This window comes from Myxocyprinus asiaticus, chromosome 4 (genome assembly GCF_019703515.2).
Source record: "Myxocyprinus asiaticus isolate MX2 ecotype Aquarium Trade chromosome 4, UBuf_Myxa_2, whole genome shotgun sequence".
Lineage (NCBI taxonomy): Eukaryota > Metazoa > Chordata > Actinopteri > Cypriniformes > Catostomidae > Myxocyprinus > Myxocyprinus asiaticus.
The window spans coordinates 43,176,800-43,196,726 of record NC_059347.1 but is presented as its reverse complement, the minus strand read 5'-3'; the positions used below and the strand labels follow the sequence as shown (position 1 = coordinate 43,196,726).

Genomic DNA, 19,927 nt, shown 5'->3' with positions numbered 1-19,927 from the left:
TTTTACCTGGTCGCAAAAAGTAGTCCATTAATTTACCTGATGAACTTTCACCTTTTGCTGACCCAGAGCTAATGTGTGCTTCTAAATCACTTGCACCTTTATCAGCAACTGACACATAAGTGCCAGCTTTACATGTCATACATTCTGCTTCCCATGGATCTCGACCTGGACGAAAGCATGGGAATTTTTTGTGCAAATCTTCTGTAAATTTGCACTTTTGTTTGGGCATTGTTTCCACTCAGCTGGCATTTGCTGCTACTGTCAAGCAACTGTTTCACAACAGCGCTTCGCGCGTTCGCGGAGAGATTGACAGGCAGGAATTTGGCCAATAGTTGCTGCAAGCGTCTTATAATCGACCAATTGGTGTGCGAGAAGGCGGGACTTACAAAGAGGGGTTAAATCAATGCAAATATGCGCGCACACACAATTAAGTATTAGACCAGATGCACATCATAATACAACTAAAGCCGAATCCCGGACATTTTCGCAAATTTAAAAATCCCGGCAGGACGCTTTTTTAAGGTCCGAAAAAGAGGACATGTCCGGGGAAAAGAGGACGTATGGTCACCCTACTGTTAACAACAAATCTTTCAACTGATTGAAAAATGATAAAACAACTGATTTAACCAACAGCTTGTGTATGTATTTTGAAGAAAAACTTGCAGTTACTTTTTGTCCCTTTAGACGGCGCTGTATTACAAGTCTCTACGTTCTCGACCCCTCGCTCGCCGTACATTGGCATTGTGGGTAAAATGTAGTCTTGCAATTATAGCTGTACATTGAGACCCATGTTTTTTAAATTGACTAAAAAACTACAATTACAATGACGAGTAACGCGCAGGTTTAGTAACAGTGCCTTACCTTAAATAAAGCAACACCAAGGTTCCGTGAGGTGGGAACCAGGGAGTAGCAGGACTGAAGGTATGTGCCTATGTATATGTAATATTTGTTTGTTAAACATCAAGTTTCAACGAATGTTATCGGCAGAGTGCAGTCTTCTCTCTTGTACTGGCTTATACACGTTTACGAATTTGCCTTTTCCGACGGTGGCAATCCTTTGAAGGGTTTGGGTGACTCTGTATATGCGTCTCAGAACCGAGTAAGCTGCCTTGCTGGACAGCATTTCGATCATCACAAGCGCGTTCAAACCTTGTCCAAAATGCTGGCTGGTTAGGTAGCGCACAAGGTTTTGAGACACCGCATGTATGTGTAGCCACAGTGCTAGTTAGCAAGCTCAACGCGGAATTTCTGGAAAATGGGAAGTGAGTGTCAGCAGGTGAATTTAGAAAAAGGCAGACGAAATACAAACAGAATGTCTTGGTTTGCTAGTCCAGAAGATACAGCGAGATCAATGAAAGCCACCTGTGCTGTATGCAGGGTTGGGAGGGTTACTTTTGAAATGTATTCCACTACAGATTACAGAATACATGCTGTAAAATGTAATTTGTAACGTATTCCGTTAGATTACTCAAGGTCAGTAACGTATTCTAAATACTTTGGATTACTTCTTCAGCACTGGTAGATTTATTCACTTGTTTTGACTATAAAAACTCTGCCAGTACAGTAAGACAAAATAAACATGTTAAAAATACATTCTCTGAAAAACCTAAATATCTTATGCAGTGTTGTTTCTAAAACAAGATAAATCAAACTGATCATGTTTTAAGGATTTTTAGATATTTTCACAGGAAAACAATACAACAATTATTATCAAGAATATTATTTTTGCCCTAATATTAAAGGTCTTACTAGAAAAAAGAAATTATGATCCAACGTGAATTTTCTTGATAAAAAATATGATCGTGCCTGGTAACGTGCATGTAAAATGGCTAGAAATAGCATTTTAGCTTAGCGTAAAGCTGACAATTTACACAAGGTTTATTTCTATTTCTTCTGCTCCAAACTTACTTCAAACTTACTTCTGTCTGCTCGTATGAATGTAACGCATCATAAGAAAGTGTTTCACCGCTGTTCAAATGCACTTTGGATCGCATCATTTATATGTATAAATATTTTCCATCTGAAAGGACTAAATATTAAATGAAACAAATGACAATAAAATGCAAAGTAATCTCTTCAGTAATCAAATTACTTTTTGAATGTAACTGTATTCAAATTAACAATGATTTAAACTGTAACTGTAGTGGAATACAGTTACTTATATTTTGCATTTTAAATACATAATCCCGTTACTTGTATTTCGTTACTCCCCAACCCTGGTTGTATGACACATTAGTTTCCACTTCACAATGCAAATGAGTATGTGTGATATTAAGTCAACAGCACGTCAACCTGCCTGAGTTGCTGATGTCAATATCAGCGAAAGTGTTGTGATATACACCTCTGGAGACCACTGCAAAATTATCAGTTTCTCTGGATTTACAATATGTAGGTATGTGTTTGAGTAAAATGAACATTTTTGTTTTATTCTATAAAGTACTGACAACATTTCTTCCAAATTCCAAATAAAAATATTGTCATTTAGAGCGTTTATTTGCAGAAAATGACAACTGGTCAAAATTAACAAAAAAGATGCTGTGTTTTCAGACCTCGAATAATGCAAAGAAAACAAGTTCATATTCATTTTTAAACAACACAATACTAATATTTTAACTTAGGAAGAGTTCAGAAATCAGTAGTTGGTGGAATAACCCTGATTTTCAATCACAGCTTTCATGCGTCTTGACATGCCTTCTACCAGTCTTTCACATTGCTGTTGGGTGACTTTATGCCACTCCTGGCGCAAAAATTCAAGCAGCTCGGCTTTGTTTGATGGCTTGTGACCATCCATCTTCCTCTTGATCACATTCCATAGGTTTTCAATGGGGTTCAGGTCTGGAGATTGTGCTGGCCATGACAGGGTCTTGATCCCGTGGTCCTCCATACACACCTTTGGGGCTTTTCCACTGCATGGTACAGCTCGACTCGACTCTGCTTGCTTTTTGGGGGTTTTCCACTGTGGATAGTACCTGTTACCTGATACTTTTTTTTAGTACCAACTCGGTCGAGGTTCCAAGCGAGCCGATACTAAATGTGACGTCAAAACCCTGCAGATCACTGATTGGTCAGAGAGAATTGTCACTACCAGCGTCACTGGATTTGCAACATGGGACATCAACCCGCTAGTTTTAAAGTTAGCAACAGCGCTAGCAGTATCATTTGTTAACGTGACTTTCGAATTGTAAAAAGAAATGGCTGTGCACAAAACCACGCCGTGGTCAATAAACGAGGTGCAGATGTTCCTCTCATTAGCGACAAATGAAACGACGCGAAGCGAAAAAGTCTTTCAGGAAGTGTCTCAGCTGTTGGCCGCACACGGCTACCACCGGACCTACCAACAGTGTAGGGAAAAGTAAAAAAAAACTTAAGTGACTACAGAATCATCAAGGACCACAACAGCCGGAGTGGTTCAAACAGAAGAAAGTGGAAGTGGTTCGACCAAATGGATGTTATCTATGGCAATAGACCGGCGAGCAATGGGAGGGAGAGTGCCCTGGACTCGGCGTTGTTGGAGTCCACAATGGAGGATGGTACGTTTTGTTACATTAACTCTATATTCTGCTTGAAAGCTTCACTTTATTTAGTTAACCAACTACTGGCAAGCTTGCTTCTAAAACAACCAGGCCAATTTAACTGTTACACTTGCGTAAAATCACCATGCAACAACTGCTTTATGCAGCACAATGAGCTAGTAGCTAACAGCTAGCGGTCGTGTTATTGTTTATGGTCAGTAATGTTTGTGTCGCATTTAAGATGATGTCACGGCAGTAGAGGAGGCGCAACTATGATGATCAACCTATAATCCCACCCACGTTGAGGTGGCACTAAACTGCAGTGGAAAAGCAAGCTCAGAAAAGTAAAGCGAGCAGAGCAGAGTCGAGTCGAACCGTAACATGCAGTGGAAAAGTGCCACTTGATTGACTTGGCTGTGTGGCATGGAGCATTGTCCTGCTGGAAAAACCAATCCTCAGATTTGGGAAACATTGTCAGAGCATAAGGAAGCAAGTTTTCTTCCAGGATAACCTTGTACGTGGCTTGATTCATGCGTCCTTCACAAAGACGAATCTGCCCGATTCCAGCCTTGCTGAAGCACCCCCAGATCATCACCGATCCTCCACCAAATTTCACTGTGGGTGCGAGACACTGGCTTAAAGGCCTTTCCAGGTCTCCATCTAACCATTAGATGACCAGGTGGAGGGTCGGTGATGATCTGGGGGTGCTTCAGCATTATTCAGGGTCTGAAAACACTGCATCTTTTTTTGTTATTTTTAGAAGTTGTCATTTTCTGCAAATAAATGCTCTAAATGACAGTATTTGGAATTTGGGAGAAATGTTGTCAGTACTTTATAGAACAAAATAAAAATGTTCATTTAACTCAAACACATACCTATATATAGTAAATCCAGAGAAAATGATAATTTTGCAGTGGTCTCTTAATTTTTTCTAGAGCTGTATGTATGTGCAGATGCTTGCATACATTTAAGTACGCTTTAGATGTTATTGGCAAAATATCTGATTAGATTGATGTGTGAACAACCAGTGCTCACCTCAATTGCATAACTCCTTAAATTTTAAAACCCAGCAATCATGTGGCAGTCATGTGAAGAATTCCAGTGAAGCTTATGTTTTTATAACAAAGTTCGCTCCATAATCTTGCTGACTAAAGGATATGGATTTAGAGTAGAAGTGCTGTTGGTTACTTAATAATCAATAGGTGGAAAGGGCAATTGCAAGTAAAATGAGCTACAAGCACAGATTGAAGCACAGATTGTTCTTTCTTAAAATCACTGTGATGATAGTTAATATTTATGCATGCTTGGCAGATCTAGTGAACATTACAAAAGTAAAAAATGATTCTAGTTACTAGAGCCCAACCAATATTGGATTTTTGACACTGATACTGATTTTAAAGAGGGAAAATTCACCGATTACCTATATGGTGGCCGATTTTGCACCGATATGACTATGCAAATGTACTCAGAAGGCTGTTTTCTTAAACAAATATTTTTATCAAAGAATATTTGACAAATTATTATACATTGTCAATGAATTCTAGAAATGAACACTGAGAAAATAAAGAATAAATAAAAATAAAATAAATAGCTTAAACATCAGTACTCTGTTTAGTATAAGTAAATTTCTGACCATTTAAATAAAGAATAAATAAAAATACAATAAATAGCTAAATAAGCATCAGTACTGTTTAGTATCAGTCAAATGCTGACTATATTAATACTGCCGAGTCAAGAGATAAACAGCGGCAGCAGTGTTACACCATATTCTGCTATACAAGTTCAGGGGAAACTTTCAGAGGTGGAAAACCAGACTTTTATTTTTTATTTTTTAAATTCTCCCAATTTGGAATGCCCAATTCCCAATGTGCTTTTAAGTCCTCGTGGTCACGTAGTGATTCGCCTCAGTTTTGGGTGGCGGAGGACGAATCCCAGTTGCTTCCGCGTCTGAGACTGTCAACCCACGCATCTTATCACGTGGCTTGTTGAGCGCGTTGCCACGGAGACATAGCGCGTGTGGAGGCTTCACGCCATCCACCACGGTAATCACGCTCAACTCACCACACGCCCCACCGAGAATGAACCACATTATAGTGACCACGAGGAGGTTACCCCATGTGACTCTACCCTTCCTAGCAACCAGGCCAATTTGGTAGCTTAGGAGACCTGGATGGAGTCACTCAGCATACCCTGGGATTTGAACTAGCGAACTAGCAAACTCCAGGGGTGATAGCCAGCGTCTTTTACCACTGAGCTACCCAGGCCCCCTGGAACAACTGGACACAACTGGAATTGTTCGTTGAAGGGGGTACCAAACTGTGAATCCTGAACAAAACAGTTTGGTGAATACATGTTTACACATTAGCTTCCACTCAGCTGACAACAATGAAAGCAGCTACATGATTAGCTAGTTAGCTATAAGCTCATTGTCACAGAAAGTAAAAGACGGACGTTGTTTATTTTACTTTCCAGCATTGTGTCTCACCAACTAGGTAATAACATTGCGTAACAATCAACACTCAACAAACAAAATCCACCACCGCACCATTGTCTGCTGAGCTGCAAAAAGATGCTCTGATGTTTACCTTTCAATCTGTTACATTACTGAATGCACTGACAAAATATAGCTGGCTAACAGCAAACAGACATGAGTGACATGGTTGTCAGGGACAAGGTTAACGTTATATTAGTTATATTGAAAAGAGAAAATGATGGGGTCATTGTTTATTAAGTTTCCAGCATGTATTTAACAGACTAGTTAACAACTTACCGTGATGACACCGCTTTACTCCGCCCTGTCTGCAGAGCCACCGTCAGTTCAGCTCTGTAAACAATGGAGTCGGAGCACGCTCTGCTGGACAAACTACATTATGACACCAATTCTAAAGCATTGTTATCTGCATTATATGTTCTGAAAAAAGTTTTCATATCGGTGCATATAGGTAAAATATACGCCGATACGATATATCGGTGAAAGGCTAATATCGGCCGATAATATCGGTCGGGCACTACTAGTTACTTTATTTCTGTACGTTCCTGATTTAATTGTGAATGAAAAAAACAAAGTCTTATTTGTTAACCCCTCCCTTCAACCACTTGTCACATATAAAACCTTTTTTTTTATTTTATTCAATTGATTCACGATTTTTTACTCATTGAATGCACTGTCTCACTCCTAAATATATTACATTATGGAAGTAAAATGAGCTGAACTTGCGAATGTAGTTTCATGTAAACTTTAAAGTGCTTTTACTCCTAAGTTAATAATATGTTCTCTCTCCTCTATTTATCTCCTTGGTGTCCAAAAATACACCCTGTACATGTCTGTTCTCTGAAACTACTCTGACTAGGCCTGGATTTGGCGGCCGGAAGGAAGGAGCAGTGTGGCTTCCCTCTCCTCTCATGTCCCCTCCCTGTATGTCCTTGCATGCCAGTGCCCCCTCGTCTCCCCCCTGTGTCTCACCCCGTCAGCCCTCTGTGTTCCTCCCCCTCATGCTCGGGACAGACTGGCCTCACTGTCAGACCAATGACTGCCTGGATCATACTGCCTGTCAGCCTGGCTGCCTTCTCTATCACTGGAATATGGATAGTGTGAGTGCGTTTTAATATGCTGTCATCCAGGAAGGAATTCACCAGATCCTTTAGCTTATTCTTAGACATATTAAAACCCATCAAATAGTTTTTTCACTTCAGCATAGTTTAAAAAAATGAGATCGAAGCTTTGCTCTCCAATTAATTCAGAACATATGTTATATACAGTATATGTATAATTAAGTGTTTTATTTAAATATGTGCCAGCCCGAGGAGATCCCCAGATCGAGTAGTTCCTCCAAATGTTTCTTCCTTATCATCTTTGATTTAAATTTAATATGTTTTTCTGTGTCCTCAGATATGCTATGGCCGTAATGAACCACCATGTTTGTCCTGTCGAAAACTGGCAAGTTGATCTTGTTTTGCTCATTATATCTAGAGTATGTAGAATTTGGATCATTTGATGACAGCTTGATTGTCAATGTGATTTATTTTAAGGTCGTACAATGTGACATGCACAGAGGAAACTGCCAAGCCAGGCTTCCCGAAAACATGCTGCACACTTCAAGACATCCCCCTCATTAGGTAGTCACTTCAGCTTTATTTTGAGCTCTTTCTAAACTTATTTTATTTCCAGTGTGATCTGACAATGTCTTCTTTGTCTTAACTTTCATTCAGTAAATGTGGATCTTACCCTCCAGAAAGCTGTCTGTTCAGTCTCATCGGTAATGTTGGAGCTTTCATGGGTAAGACCGTCTTCTTATATTTCCACATGGTCCACACTGACAGTGACGTCCTAATTAACCGAGAACAAAAGCACGGGCAGTGACATCCTAAATAAATGAGAACAAAAGCACGATAGAAGCATTCAGCATCCTTGCATGTAGTGCTGATTGAGTCACAATGGAAGAGGTGTCGAAGGACAGATACCTTCATGACAAGGACTTATTGCATTATCGCTGATTAACTACTGTCTTTGTTGTTTCATCATTTGTTTAGTCTTTGGTGAGCTGTTATGGTGCAACTACAAGATTAGGGGTTAGATTTATCTTGTTTTGTTGAAGATTGGGATGTTATCTCCTGTTTGTGTTAACATGAAATCAGGTCACGTATCACAGCATAATAGACCTTATTCATATAGTAGCGTCATGTTTAATTTTTGACATGAATGAAAATGAGGCTGTGAGGGATAGACTCGGTCTCTTCAGTGGCATCCACTGTATCAAGCTCTTAGATCAGGGGTTCTCAACGGGGGCATTCAAAGGATGCCAGGGGGTGCTGAGAATAAATTAGTAGAGGGGGTGGCGTTAGGTTACAAATGGGGGCGTTTATCAGTCATAATCAAGTCTATCATTAAGTTCCTCTTTGCATTAAAACGTTTATCTAGACTTGGAATATATCAGTTGGTTCTCAATTATACGGGCTGGTACGCATTTGTACCGTGGTTCATCTGATTTTGAAGTCTATCGATGCATCTGAACGATCTTATTTAGCAGCGTCAAATACACAGGAGGCACAACCTCGGCTAATGCACCTGTATGGCTCTGTAGATGGTTACGGCTCGATGGACAGAGCAGCGTGAGCGCAAAGCTCTTAAAGCTCGAGCTCTTACTCTTGCAACTTTGCAAGAACCAGTGAGAAGCAAGGCGCGAAAAGCGGAAACTTTTTTTTTCATTGAAGGATCCAAAACACTAAACAACAGGACAACCCACTGAAAACACTGTATGTAAGTCTTTCCCTCACAGCCTCGTTTTCATTCCCATCAAAAATTTAAGATGGCGCTACTGTTAATTAGGTCTATTCACAAGTTGTGTTCTAAAAAGAAAACAACATTTTCCGATTTATTTACCTACCCTCATTTTGTTCAAAACCAGTGTGCTGTTTTTTTTTTTTTTTTTTTTTTTTTTTTTATGGAACACAAAAGTAGAAATTTGTAAAGAATGCATTATAAGAATAAAATTAAGAATTTTTATGCAGCTCTTTTCCACACAACGACAGACAACGACCACGGCTGTAAAGCTCCATAACAGAAAAGAAAAAAAACACCCTGAAAGTAGCCATACGACTTGTGTCCAAGTCATCTGAAGTCATACAATAGATTTGTGTGAGAAACAAGCCCAAATTTAAGTCCTCATTCGCTGATAATCATCCCCTCTGCCAAAGCTCTTGCGTAGCTCACATCCGCATTCAGTTTCAGAATTTAAATTACAAAAATTTCACAAATCCAGGGTGTGCTGAGTGTCTCCTAAGCAACCAAATTGTCCTGGTTGCTAGGGAGGGTAGAGTCACATGGGGTAACCTCCTCGTGGTCACGATTAGGGGTTCTCACTCTTAATGGGGCACGTGGTAAGTTGTGCGTGGATCGCGGAGAGTATCATGAGCCTCCACATGCTGTGAGTCTCCGCGGTGTCATGCACAACGAGCCACGTGATAAAATGCGTGGATTGACTGTCTCAAAAGCAGAGGCAACTGAGACTTGTCCTCTGCCACCCGAATTGAGGTGAGTAACCGCGCCACCACGAGGACCTACTAAGTAGTGGGAATTGGGCATTCCAAAAAATTATTCCCTATTCCTCAAACCATCTTATCATATGGCCTCAGAAGACTTGAAATATAGCGTGTGAGTCATATGGACTTCATTTTTGGTGCTTCTCTGGTGTTTTTTTATGTTTAGTTTTTTTTTGTCTGTTTTGAAGCTCAACAGGCGTAGTCACTATGAACTGCGATTGTATGGCAAGAACTGTGTGATGATCCTTCAAAAATTTCTCCTTTTGTGTGCCAATGAAGAGAACTACTGCATGTACATTTAGAACGGCATGAGGGTGAGTAAATAATATCAGACTTTTTCCTTAAGAAAAATTATTTGAAAGGCCATTGTTAAAAATATTGTCAGGGTTAAATAGGAACAATTATATTATGAGCAGCAGTATATTATGGAAGAGAAATAAAAAAAGGACAAACATGCCGTGTATGAAGCAATGTGGTTTCTGTTCTCTTTCTATATGTAGTGGTGTTGGTGTGTCTGCTTCGTTACGCTCAGATCATTGAGCACAGGAGCCACTGCTGGTTGAACACCAGTGGACTCGTGTCTGGATGCACCAATGCTTTGGGACTGGTCATGGTGGGCAACTTCCAGGTCAGTCAGAAATACTGTTCCACACTTAGCTTGCTGCATCCCCTGCAATCATTATTATAAAGATACTTTTCAGATTATAGATAATCATGATTGTTTCAGTTCCTTTTTAAGAAAACAAAATAATGTGTAATTTTTTAGCAAATTAGTGTAAATTGCACTCCTAGTAGAATATATTTGAAACTTAAAGAATATGTTAGTTACCCTCAATATTGTTTTTTTAGAATTAACTAAGAATAACTAAGATGATACCAATGATTTTTATACATTTGATAATAAGCTATACTCTAGTCTATATACTTCAATATTATTGATGATATCCAGAATAATATACTGTAAGTTAATGGAACACATTTCTAGATTGGTGTTGATGGAGGGGTATCTCTGGCTTATTGATGGGGCTGTGTGGGTACATAAGACAAAAAAAAAAAGTTGGAAATCACAATACTAAAGCATTTAGTACACACAAAACAGTATTTGTGAGGCATGTAAAGAATATATTTGTTTGAGATTGTTGCCCCAGTCACTTTTCACATCACTGAAACAACTATTTGTTAAAAAAAGAAAAATGGTAACATGCTACTTGGCTAGTGTGCATTGTTGTATGAGAAGAAATAAATGGCTGACTCTTTACCCTTAGTCTTTACATGGGCTGTAAATTCTGGGCATCAGACTGATGCATTGATCATCAGTGTCAAAAGCGTTTCAGAGAGGCTGATGTTCTCAAAGTGATTACTATTGATCCTTGAAGGGAGCTGTCTCATTCTTCAGCATGGATGTTAGAGGGAATTTCACTCCCTCATCCTAAATAGTGCTTCCATCGACATGCTGAGTGTGCAATAGGCAAGTGTCTTTTTGGACAAAGACAAACTTATCTTCTAATGTTTTTCAGTGCACTTTAAGTTAAATATTTCACACTTGTCTCATGTTTTATTGTGCTGTGGCCGTATTACAGAAACATGTTGTGGAGGTGAGGGCGTGGTCGAGTGCCCGTCTGGAGAGAGAGAAAGCGGTAAGCAGTTCCACCTGAGATGAATTACTACTAATTACCATTTCTGTGTTCGCGTGAGAGACTGGGGAGATTAAAAGCGACCCAGTCCACAGGGAGAGAGAGATACAGACCAGAGACTACGTGTCTGCTACCAGATTGTTTTGATTTAAGCTGAAAAGCAATTTCTGTTTTATTTGATATTAAACCCTGACTCATGTGGAGTGTGCAGACGAGTTCCCTCTTCCCCAGTCAGTGCATTTCACACCCCACACCATCCCACTGTATTACAGGACCCTTCCACACACAACCCCTTTAACAACGCTGAAAAAGCTGGCCAATTGGTACCCACAGTTGGTGGATTGGTGAGGAGGGGACTAACCACAGCCTCAATATTATGCTTTTGACCTTGAAATAGAATGGTGACAGTCACTACAGGATAATCGTAAATATCCCCGTATCTCACCCTCACCTGATTATTTGCATCCAATGCCCCATTTTGAACCAAGCACTGATGAATGGAGGTTTGGTTACAACCTGAATCCACCAAGGCTTGGTATATACCCCCCCAATACTTTATTGGGGGGGCAACCTGTGGAATGTCGGGGACCCAGATCAACGTCTCCACCTCCATCACTGGAAAATGATCTTGGACATGCCTGGTTCCCCGCAACTCCAACAGACTGTCCCAAACCTCATGCCCACACCAGTGGCAGCAGCTTTCCCCACCTTAGAGGAAGAATGGGCAGAGCCGGGGGAAGAGAGAAACAGGAACGTTATGCACCCCCCCCCCCCAACTGTACTGCTTAATCCAGCGATGTCAGTCGGTGGCACTGGACCCACTCCGCCATTCCCTTCAGTAGTTGGGAGATAAATTGTTCCAGCACCACGAGATCGATGGCATCACCGACGTCGCTGTGCTCCTCAGCTAGCACCTACTGGCGGCAGGCATCACGGAGTTGTTGAGCAAAGGCAAACGGGCAACTGACTTCACTCAGCGTCAGGGATCGGAACCGCTGCCGGTGCTCTTCTGGACTGCGACCAGTCCACTGCGGGATGGTTTTCTTCAGCTCTGATACCTCAGGAGGTTGTCGACCGGGAGTTGTTGGGCGGTGAGTTGGGCCTCCCCGGTCAGCAGCAGTTTTAGGTGGACTGCCCATTGTGCCTGTGGCCATTCCAGAGCTTGGGCCGTGTGTTTGAAGAGCTCCAGAAAGGCTTCCAGATCATCTTATGTCCCCATCTTCGTAAGCATTACATGGGGGTTCGCTGCTCCCGGGGTACCAAGCTCCACAACGCCCGTCGGTCCTCTTGGCCTCGAAGGAGCGCCTTGAATCGTTGTTGCTGTTCCGCCCGTAGATCCATGAGCGCCTGGTGTTGAGCCAGGTGGATGCTGGTAATGGATTGGAAGACTTCCTTCAGCGGCGAAGACGACTCCATAGCAGCGTATCCTTCCTGGGTTTCGGCACCAGTGTGACAAGGTTCATTGTGGGACAGATAAATCCACAGTCCACATGAGTCAGTGTATCCACAGTCCACAGAAATCACTTTTCAGCTTACACTCACACAAAAGTCTGCTGGTAGCAGACACGTAGTCTTTGGTCAGTATCTCTCTCTCCCGCTCTCTGTGGACTGGGTCGCTTTTTATCTCCCCCGTCTCTCACTGCGAACTTAGAAATGGTAATTAGTAGCAGGTAATCTCAAGTGGAACTCCTTACCGCTTTCTCTCTCTCCAGACAGGCGCTCGACCACGCCCTCACCACCACATATGTTAACTCCAGAATGCTTTATGTTTAGCAATGATAACAATTTCAGTTAGGATCTAACTACTGAGCCTATGTTCTATCTAAATTGCTTGACCTTAACTTAAGACTTCAATCTGATGTGTGTAACTTTTTGTTAATTCTAAAATGTTACATCACATTTTCTCCCATATCCCAGCTTAATGTGCAGAGACAACTATAAGTTAGCAATTTGTAGGTTGACTTCACTTAGTGTAACTTTTGGAGTTTTCTCAAAACATTCCTCTGTTTGAGCGACCTGCCCAGCCCAACACAGCAGATATGTAGATATGAAGTTTCTGTAATATGGCCCCTGGTCTTTATTTTCAAAGCATTAATTGTTTTCATTGGTTGGGAATGACTTTTATAAGACCGTCTTTATTTTTGACCAGGTGGACCATGCTAAAACACTTCACTATGTAGGTGCAGGTGCCGCCTTCCCAGCAGGCATTCTGTTCGTGTGTTTGCAGTGTGTGCTGACATATCGGGTGGCTGTCACCGCTCTAGACTACTGGATGGCTTATGTGCGAGTGGCACTGGCTACTGGTGCTCTAATCACATTGGTTCTCAGTATCCTACCTTGTTGAGTATGATTGGGAAAATTATGACCGAATGTTTTTATAGATCACTTGCCCTATATTGCTTACTTGTTTAACATTATTTTTGTGCAAAATAAGAATTACTACAATTTAAAGGGTTAGTTCTAGGGCTGTCGATTTAACATGCTAATTCAGTACAATTAACAAACAAAAAAAGTAACTTGTTAAAATTGTAAATGCTATTAAAAATGCACCCGGACTGTAGTAGGGAGTTTGTTTGTTTTTTTTTTTCTAAAATTGGAGCAATTCAAGCTTGAAGTACTGTACCACCACTATCTTTTTATGTGTCCCATTCAGCAGGGGGCAGTAAGCGCAACTCCAGCTGTACAGGCAACACGCGTCTGTACAGGCAACAAACCAAAAAAATGTTTTGCGTTTGACAGCCCTAGTTAATCCACCCAAAAATCTAAATTCTGTCAACAATTACTCAACCTCATGTCTTTTCAAACACACTTAAGACTTTCTTCTGTGAAACAAATGTGGAGAAATCCTGAAGAATGTTGACGCTGCCCTTTTCAATACAATGAAAGTGAATGGTGACTGAGTTGGTCTGCCCCAACATTGTGCCTAACATCTCCTTTTGTGTTTCATGGAGGAAAGAAAGTAACAGGTATGGAACAACATTAGGGTGAGGAAATAATGACTGAATTTTAATTGTGTGTGTGTGTGTATGTGAACAATCCCTTTAAATGCATACACCCATTGATTAACCACACTTGTCAGTTTAAAAAAAAAAATCTTATTATGTAGGCCACACTCCAAGCCACGATACAATGGGGGTGAAGAATATATTTTGCACAGCACTCTGTTTATATCTTTTTGTCCTGCTCATGAGTTTCTTGTTATGATCAGTAAGCTTCTGACTCTCATATCATAGTAGAGGTATAATCTAATTGCTTTAGTGTAAATGTAGACATGGAGACGAATGAGTCCAGCTGGAGTCTCCCATCCTTCCTGTTTTATCTCTATGTTTTTCAATGATTTATGAATTGTTTTTTCCCAACTGGAAGAAAAGCGGGTGGCTAAAGGGTTGCTGGGTGATGTAACTATGAGAGGAGCTAATTAACCAGTATCTCCATAAATTATCTATGGTTTCCGCACTAATGATAATTCCATAGTGACCAGCTGTGTCGTCGTCTCTCATTGTGATTGGTATGTGCTACACACAAATTGCGGTCTTACTTGGGCTCATTGTGCTAATTTTGTTACATGTGTAAGTCTAATGAAAACTCATATTTGACCTTGCACTAGCCAAATTTTCAGCCAGTTTTCAGTTGTAAGCAAATGTTTTTCCAATCACGTATGACTTTCTTTCATCAGTGTAATGCAAAAGGATAATTTACCCTTCACTAAGCCTCACCTTAAAAGCATTTCTGACCAATCCTATCTTTGCAGCTGTCGCCGTCCACCATTTCTCTGACAGTTGTTTGTTTTTTTTCCCCAACGAGAGTCTACGGAAGTAATGTGTGTTTGAGTCATTTAAAATGGAATTTCTTAGAAATTATAAAAAAAAAAAAAAAAAAATTTTAAATGTTGTTACTGGGTCACTTGCAATAATGACACATATGGGAGTTACCTATAGGATACATGCAGTGTTTTATAAATCTCAAGAACAGCATGCTATGGGTTAAATTGTGTCAGCTCTCATGCTCAAATGAACATATTTAACACATAACATTAGCAAGCCACCTACATTTGCTCCAAGGTAAACTAAAGCTAAAAAAAATGATTCAGGTCTTAGTAAATGTGATAGTAAATAAAGCGTTCACAGCATCGTTGTGAGTGTGTTATGAGACGTTATGAGCAGTTCTCTTCACTTGCAGTAATGTTATCATCTGTGTAATAACTATCAAATATAGCTTTTCTCTCTTCATTTGACTGTGATGATCATTTGCCTCAATTCTGGTTTACAGTCTCCACAGTTTTCAGTAAAATTACTGTGTAATTTAACCATTTCTTTTACAAAAAAAAAGATAAATATGCTTTACAATGTCACTCTTCAATCCAGCCCACGTACGAATATTATTGAATCCATTTATTCAAATATTTTGCCCAAAAGTGCCATTTACAACAGTCTCCCATTTATTCCTAAGGGAAGTTCTGCAAAGCTTGTCAGAGTGAGCAATGGTAACTTAGGGGGGCAGAGCTTAGGGAAGGGTTTCCCTTTTCCCTGTTCACTTTTATTGTATGAAAAAAGATGCAGTGAAATGAATGCAATGACCGAGGCTAACATACAACATAACATCTTTTATGTTCCATGGATTAAAGAAATCCAGACGGGTTTGGAACAACATGAGGGTAAATGATGACAGAATTTACATTTCTGGGTGAACAAGCCCTATAACCAAGACAGAAGCTGTCATTTTGAAAAATCTGTAATCCTTGACTGACCCTCTCAGGTGGAATATTCTTCATCCATGAGAGCTTTGTGCTACAGCACGCAGCAGCCATCTGTGAGTGGGTCTTCACTGTAGTCATCCTTGTATTCTACGGAACTTTCACCTACGAGTTCGGCACCGTCACAACTGACACCATGTTGGCCGGCCTCCAGCGGAACTTCTCACATGGGCCTGGTGTCATTATTGGAGACGATGTCCAAGCAGGTGCCACAAAGGGTCTGAAATCCCCAGGAGGAAGCAGTACCTCCACCCATCTGAACTGCACTCCTGAGAACATCGCAATGCTTTAATCCTCTTATTAACACACACATCTGCACACACACACACACACGGTCACATACTGCAGGGTGGGAGGCCTCACACTGGTGCTTCCTACATTAAAGACCACGTTAAAGGAATATTCCGGGTTCAGTACAAATTAAGCTCAATCAACAGCATTAGTGGCATAATGTTGATTACCACAAAAAAAAATTTTTATTCGTTCCTCCTTTTCTTAAAAAAAAAAAAGCAAAAATCAAGGTTACAGTGAGACACTTACAATGGAAGTGAATGTGGCCAATTTTTAGAGGGTTTAAACAGAAATGTGAGGCTTATAATTTTATAAAAGCACTTACATTAATTACACACTTGTGTATTAATTGAGCTCTAAAATTGTTTAGATTGTCATTTTTACAGTCATTTTAGGGTTTGTTAACATTACATCGTCATGGTAACAAAGTTGTAAAATTGGCTATAACTTTACACAGAAAAGGTTAGTGAGCGACTTTATCACACTAAAATCACATTTACACGCATATCCTTTGTCTTGTGGCTAAACTTTTTAAACGGTGAGTATTTTAACGTTCGAAATTGACCCCGATTCACTTCCATTGTAAGTGCCTCACTGTAACCAAAATTTTAGATCTTTTTTTTTAAAAGAAAAGGAGGGACGAGTTGAAATAGATTTTTGTGGTGATCAATATTATGCAACAAATGCTGTTGACAGCTTAACTTGTATTGAACCCGGAATATTCCTTTAAGGCAGAGATTAAAGTTGATAAACTTTAGAGGAACCGACCAGTAAAGTCAATGGTTAAATTGATAGTTCACCCAAAAATTCATCATTTATTTACCCTCATTTTGTTCAAAACCAGTATGACTTTCTCCCGTGGAACACAAAAAGAGATGCTATTAGGCAGAATAACAACCTCAGTCACCTTTCAGTTTCATTGCATCTTTATTCCATACAATGAAAGTGAATGGTGTCTAAGGCTGTCATTTTGCCTAACATATCCTTTTTTTGTTCCATAGAAAAAAGAAGTCATACAAGTTTGGAACAACATGAGACAAACATGAGTAAATGATGACAGAATTTTCAGATTTGGGTGAACTATCCCTTTAAGGACAGATTGGCTTTACAGGTGTGATTCACTCAAGTTTCTGTTACATGGGCTGTTTTTTTTTTTTTTTTTTTTTTTTTTTAAGATAAAGACAGAATGGGTATTTTAGCTCTGCTTCAAGGTTATTGTTGTCGTGGCACAAATCAAATGGTTTGTGAGGTTACTTTGCTTTTGCTTGAACTGTTACTCTGGGCGATGGAATATATTTTTACTGTCACGTTTGCACAAAAGTTTCAGGGGTGTCTCTTTTTGTGCTTGCAACTGTTTGCCCACCCTTACTGTTGCAAATGGATGATTTGCACAATATAACACAATGAATGAACTCTTAGTTTTAAGTTCTTTTCACTTTAATGATTTATGGGATTGCAGGCTATCAGGATCAAAGTATTAGTATTTTGAAACTGAATTTTCAAAATTTAGAGGGAATTGTAGCCTTTGAGCGGATGATCGAAAGCCAAATCTAATTTAAACTGTTGAACCAACATTTATTCTAACTTTATTCTAAATAAATATATATATAATGATGCAGTGGGTAAGAAAAATGTTTTGTCATGATGGCTTGCTTTTGTGCTGTTTTGTTTTCGTTTTAATTCCCTGAACGGTGGGCCTTGTTTTTTGCTTAGAGCATGGGGAAGTGATGTAATGTAAAGTGACACCAGCTCTAATCTCTGCAATCCTGGTATGTTAAAAATCTGTAGTCTATAATAAGTACATTTTTACTTGCTGTACGTTGAATACAGGTACAGGAAAAAGGTTTTTATATTTCCTTTCTTTTAAAACCATTTTTTAAAGTAGTGTTACTGTCTTTTGGGTCATGAAACCACTCACAAAATGCCACATCCATTGAACGTTTCTCATTTGCATTTACTTTGCCTGCATATCTTTGAACATTTTTTCCAATTGATTTTGCGCAGTTTTGTGCATCACCATGACATAACTACTCATATTTTGTAAAGTTCAAGAGCTGCCATTAACTGGTGTGAAAAGAGTGAAATTTTACGTAACCACATGAGTCAATGTTTCATCTTTTTCTTTTTTGTACACTTTTTCTGTTGCCAAAGGGTTTGTCTCATTTTCTTAAATATGTACTGTATTCCTTAAATTCTCTCGTGCCATTTGTTTTTCTGTGTAGCAGTACACAGCCACCAAGAAAGCTACAACATTTAGAAAATTATTCCAGTGCAGTACAGCAATATCAAATTTTGAAATGCATAAATGAATGACAGACAACTGGTCTCCAGGCTGGAACCTAGGAAACCATGTTTGAACTTTCTGAAGGTTGAGTGGTTATGGTGGCCTTAATGTTACTGTAGTATTCGTTAGATGATTCCAGACTTTCAATCAAAGGGTCCCTATTGCTTTAAAAGTGACCCCAAATTCATTATGCTTTAATGTTTTGAATTTCACAGAGAAATGTGCCAGTCAATGTCTTTGTTTGTTTTGTCGCCCTTCAGTGGGGCAAGTTTGTGCTGCCTCGTTTCATGCCAGTGATTACACTGTAAATTTAGTTGTGGTCTCTAGGCAGCATACATGTTTATTTCTGTTGATTCTATTATTGGAGAGCTACAGTATTTGATGCATTGTTTCTAGCTGCTCTTGTGCAAGAGAGGATTCACAGGGCTGTTTTAAGATGCACTGTACAACTGCTGGATAGCAGTTACCTCTCCAATAACTAGTTGATCATTACAAGATTCTCAATTCAACTCAAGCCAAACTGCTTATGATAGAGGTACAAATACAGGTCTATTAGGATATTAGGTAATGCAAAGCTGTTTTTTGAGCATATAAACCTAAAGTCAATGTTTATGTAATATCTTACTGATTGCCTTTTTTGTCACATCCCAGCAGAATGAGTGAGCAGCAGGGCTGATGTGATGGTTTGCATACAACTGTTGGTATAAATGACATGCAATACTTACGATTGCATATGGTGCATTTTACATTATATTATCAGACTAATAGGGCAATCATTTATGTGTAACTTCAGAGCAAAAGGCTGTGAAAAGATTGGAAACATATTTCTCAGATTTGTTAATTTTAAGGCCTGGGTCAAAACTGCATTATATTGAAAAATTGTCTAATATTTTTGTTTAATTTTGTTGCCAACTTTTTCAATGTATCTGTGCTTGTTAGACAATGTTGTAAGACCCCACACATTAGGAAAAGTCACACTCTGAGGACTATTTGAATCTACCCGCATGAAAAATATTTCAAGTAAATATCTGGCTTTGGTTGATGATGATGTTTCTTTCTTGAAGTTTTTATGACTTTCACCTGTATGTTGTTCTCTGTATAGAAGATATTTTTAAGACTTTACAGGATACAAATGAAAAATTATCAACTCGTTATGTCTGTTGAGAATGAAATAATGACATGAGGTTCACACTCCAAAACTGAAATAAAAACAATGCAGAGGATATTGTTATTTTATAAAATACTTATGTAATTAAGATTTATGTATCTTTTTTTTTCTTCTTAGACAAGAGATTTATATTGAATAAGTACCAAAAATCATATGAGAAATAAACAGATGTATATGTATCTCTGTCTGTGATCATTCAAAGATAAAAACACTAAACAAAACCAGTTTCGACAAAGTCACTGTATG

General features: G+C 39.4%; 1 protein-coding gene across 2 annotated transcripts; it reads left to right on the top strand.

Moving 5' to 3' along the window:
• Window positions 1–812: 812 nt before the first annotated feature.
• LOC127432580 (transmembrane protein 150A-like) lies at window positions 813–19,860 on the top strand. 2 transcript variants are annotated; one of them, XM_051683866.1, is made up of 8 exons: window positions 813–921; window positions 6,863–7,103; window positions 7,402–7,449; window positions 7,542–7,628; window positions 7,722–7,789; window positions 10,052–10,179; window positions 13,335–13,512; window positions 15,941–19,860. In XM_051683866.1, the coding sequence occupies exons 2-8, from the start codon at window positions 6,940–6,942 to the stop codon at window positions 16,228–16,230; spliced, it is 963 nt and encodes a 320-aa protein (XP_051539826.1). In that variant the 5' UTR covers window positions 813–921; window positions 6,863–6,939; the 3' UTR covers window positions 16,231–19,860. The 2 variants fall into 2 exon arrangements, with proteins under 2 accessions (XP_051539826.1, XP_051539818.1); XM_051683858.1 differs by lacking the exon at window positions 813–921 and adding an exon at window positions 2,527–3,530.
• Window positions 19,861–19,927: the final 67 nt, after the last annotated feature.

Excerpts from the sequence above, each read along its gene's own strand:
- LOC127432580 (XM_051683858.1), top strand. The coding sequence starts at position 3,443 with ATGGATGTTATCTATGGCAATAGACCGGCGAGCAATGGGAGGGAGAGT. Across the intron at positions 7,104-7,401 it reads ATCACTGGAATATGGATAGT|ATATGCTATGGCCGTAATGA; the intron begins GTGAGTGCGTTT and ends CTGTGTCCTCAG. Across the intron at positions 7,790-10,051 it reads TAATGTTGGAGCTTTCATGG|TGGTGTTGGTGTGTCTGCTT; the intron begins GTAAGACCGTCT and ends TTCTATATGTAG.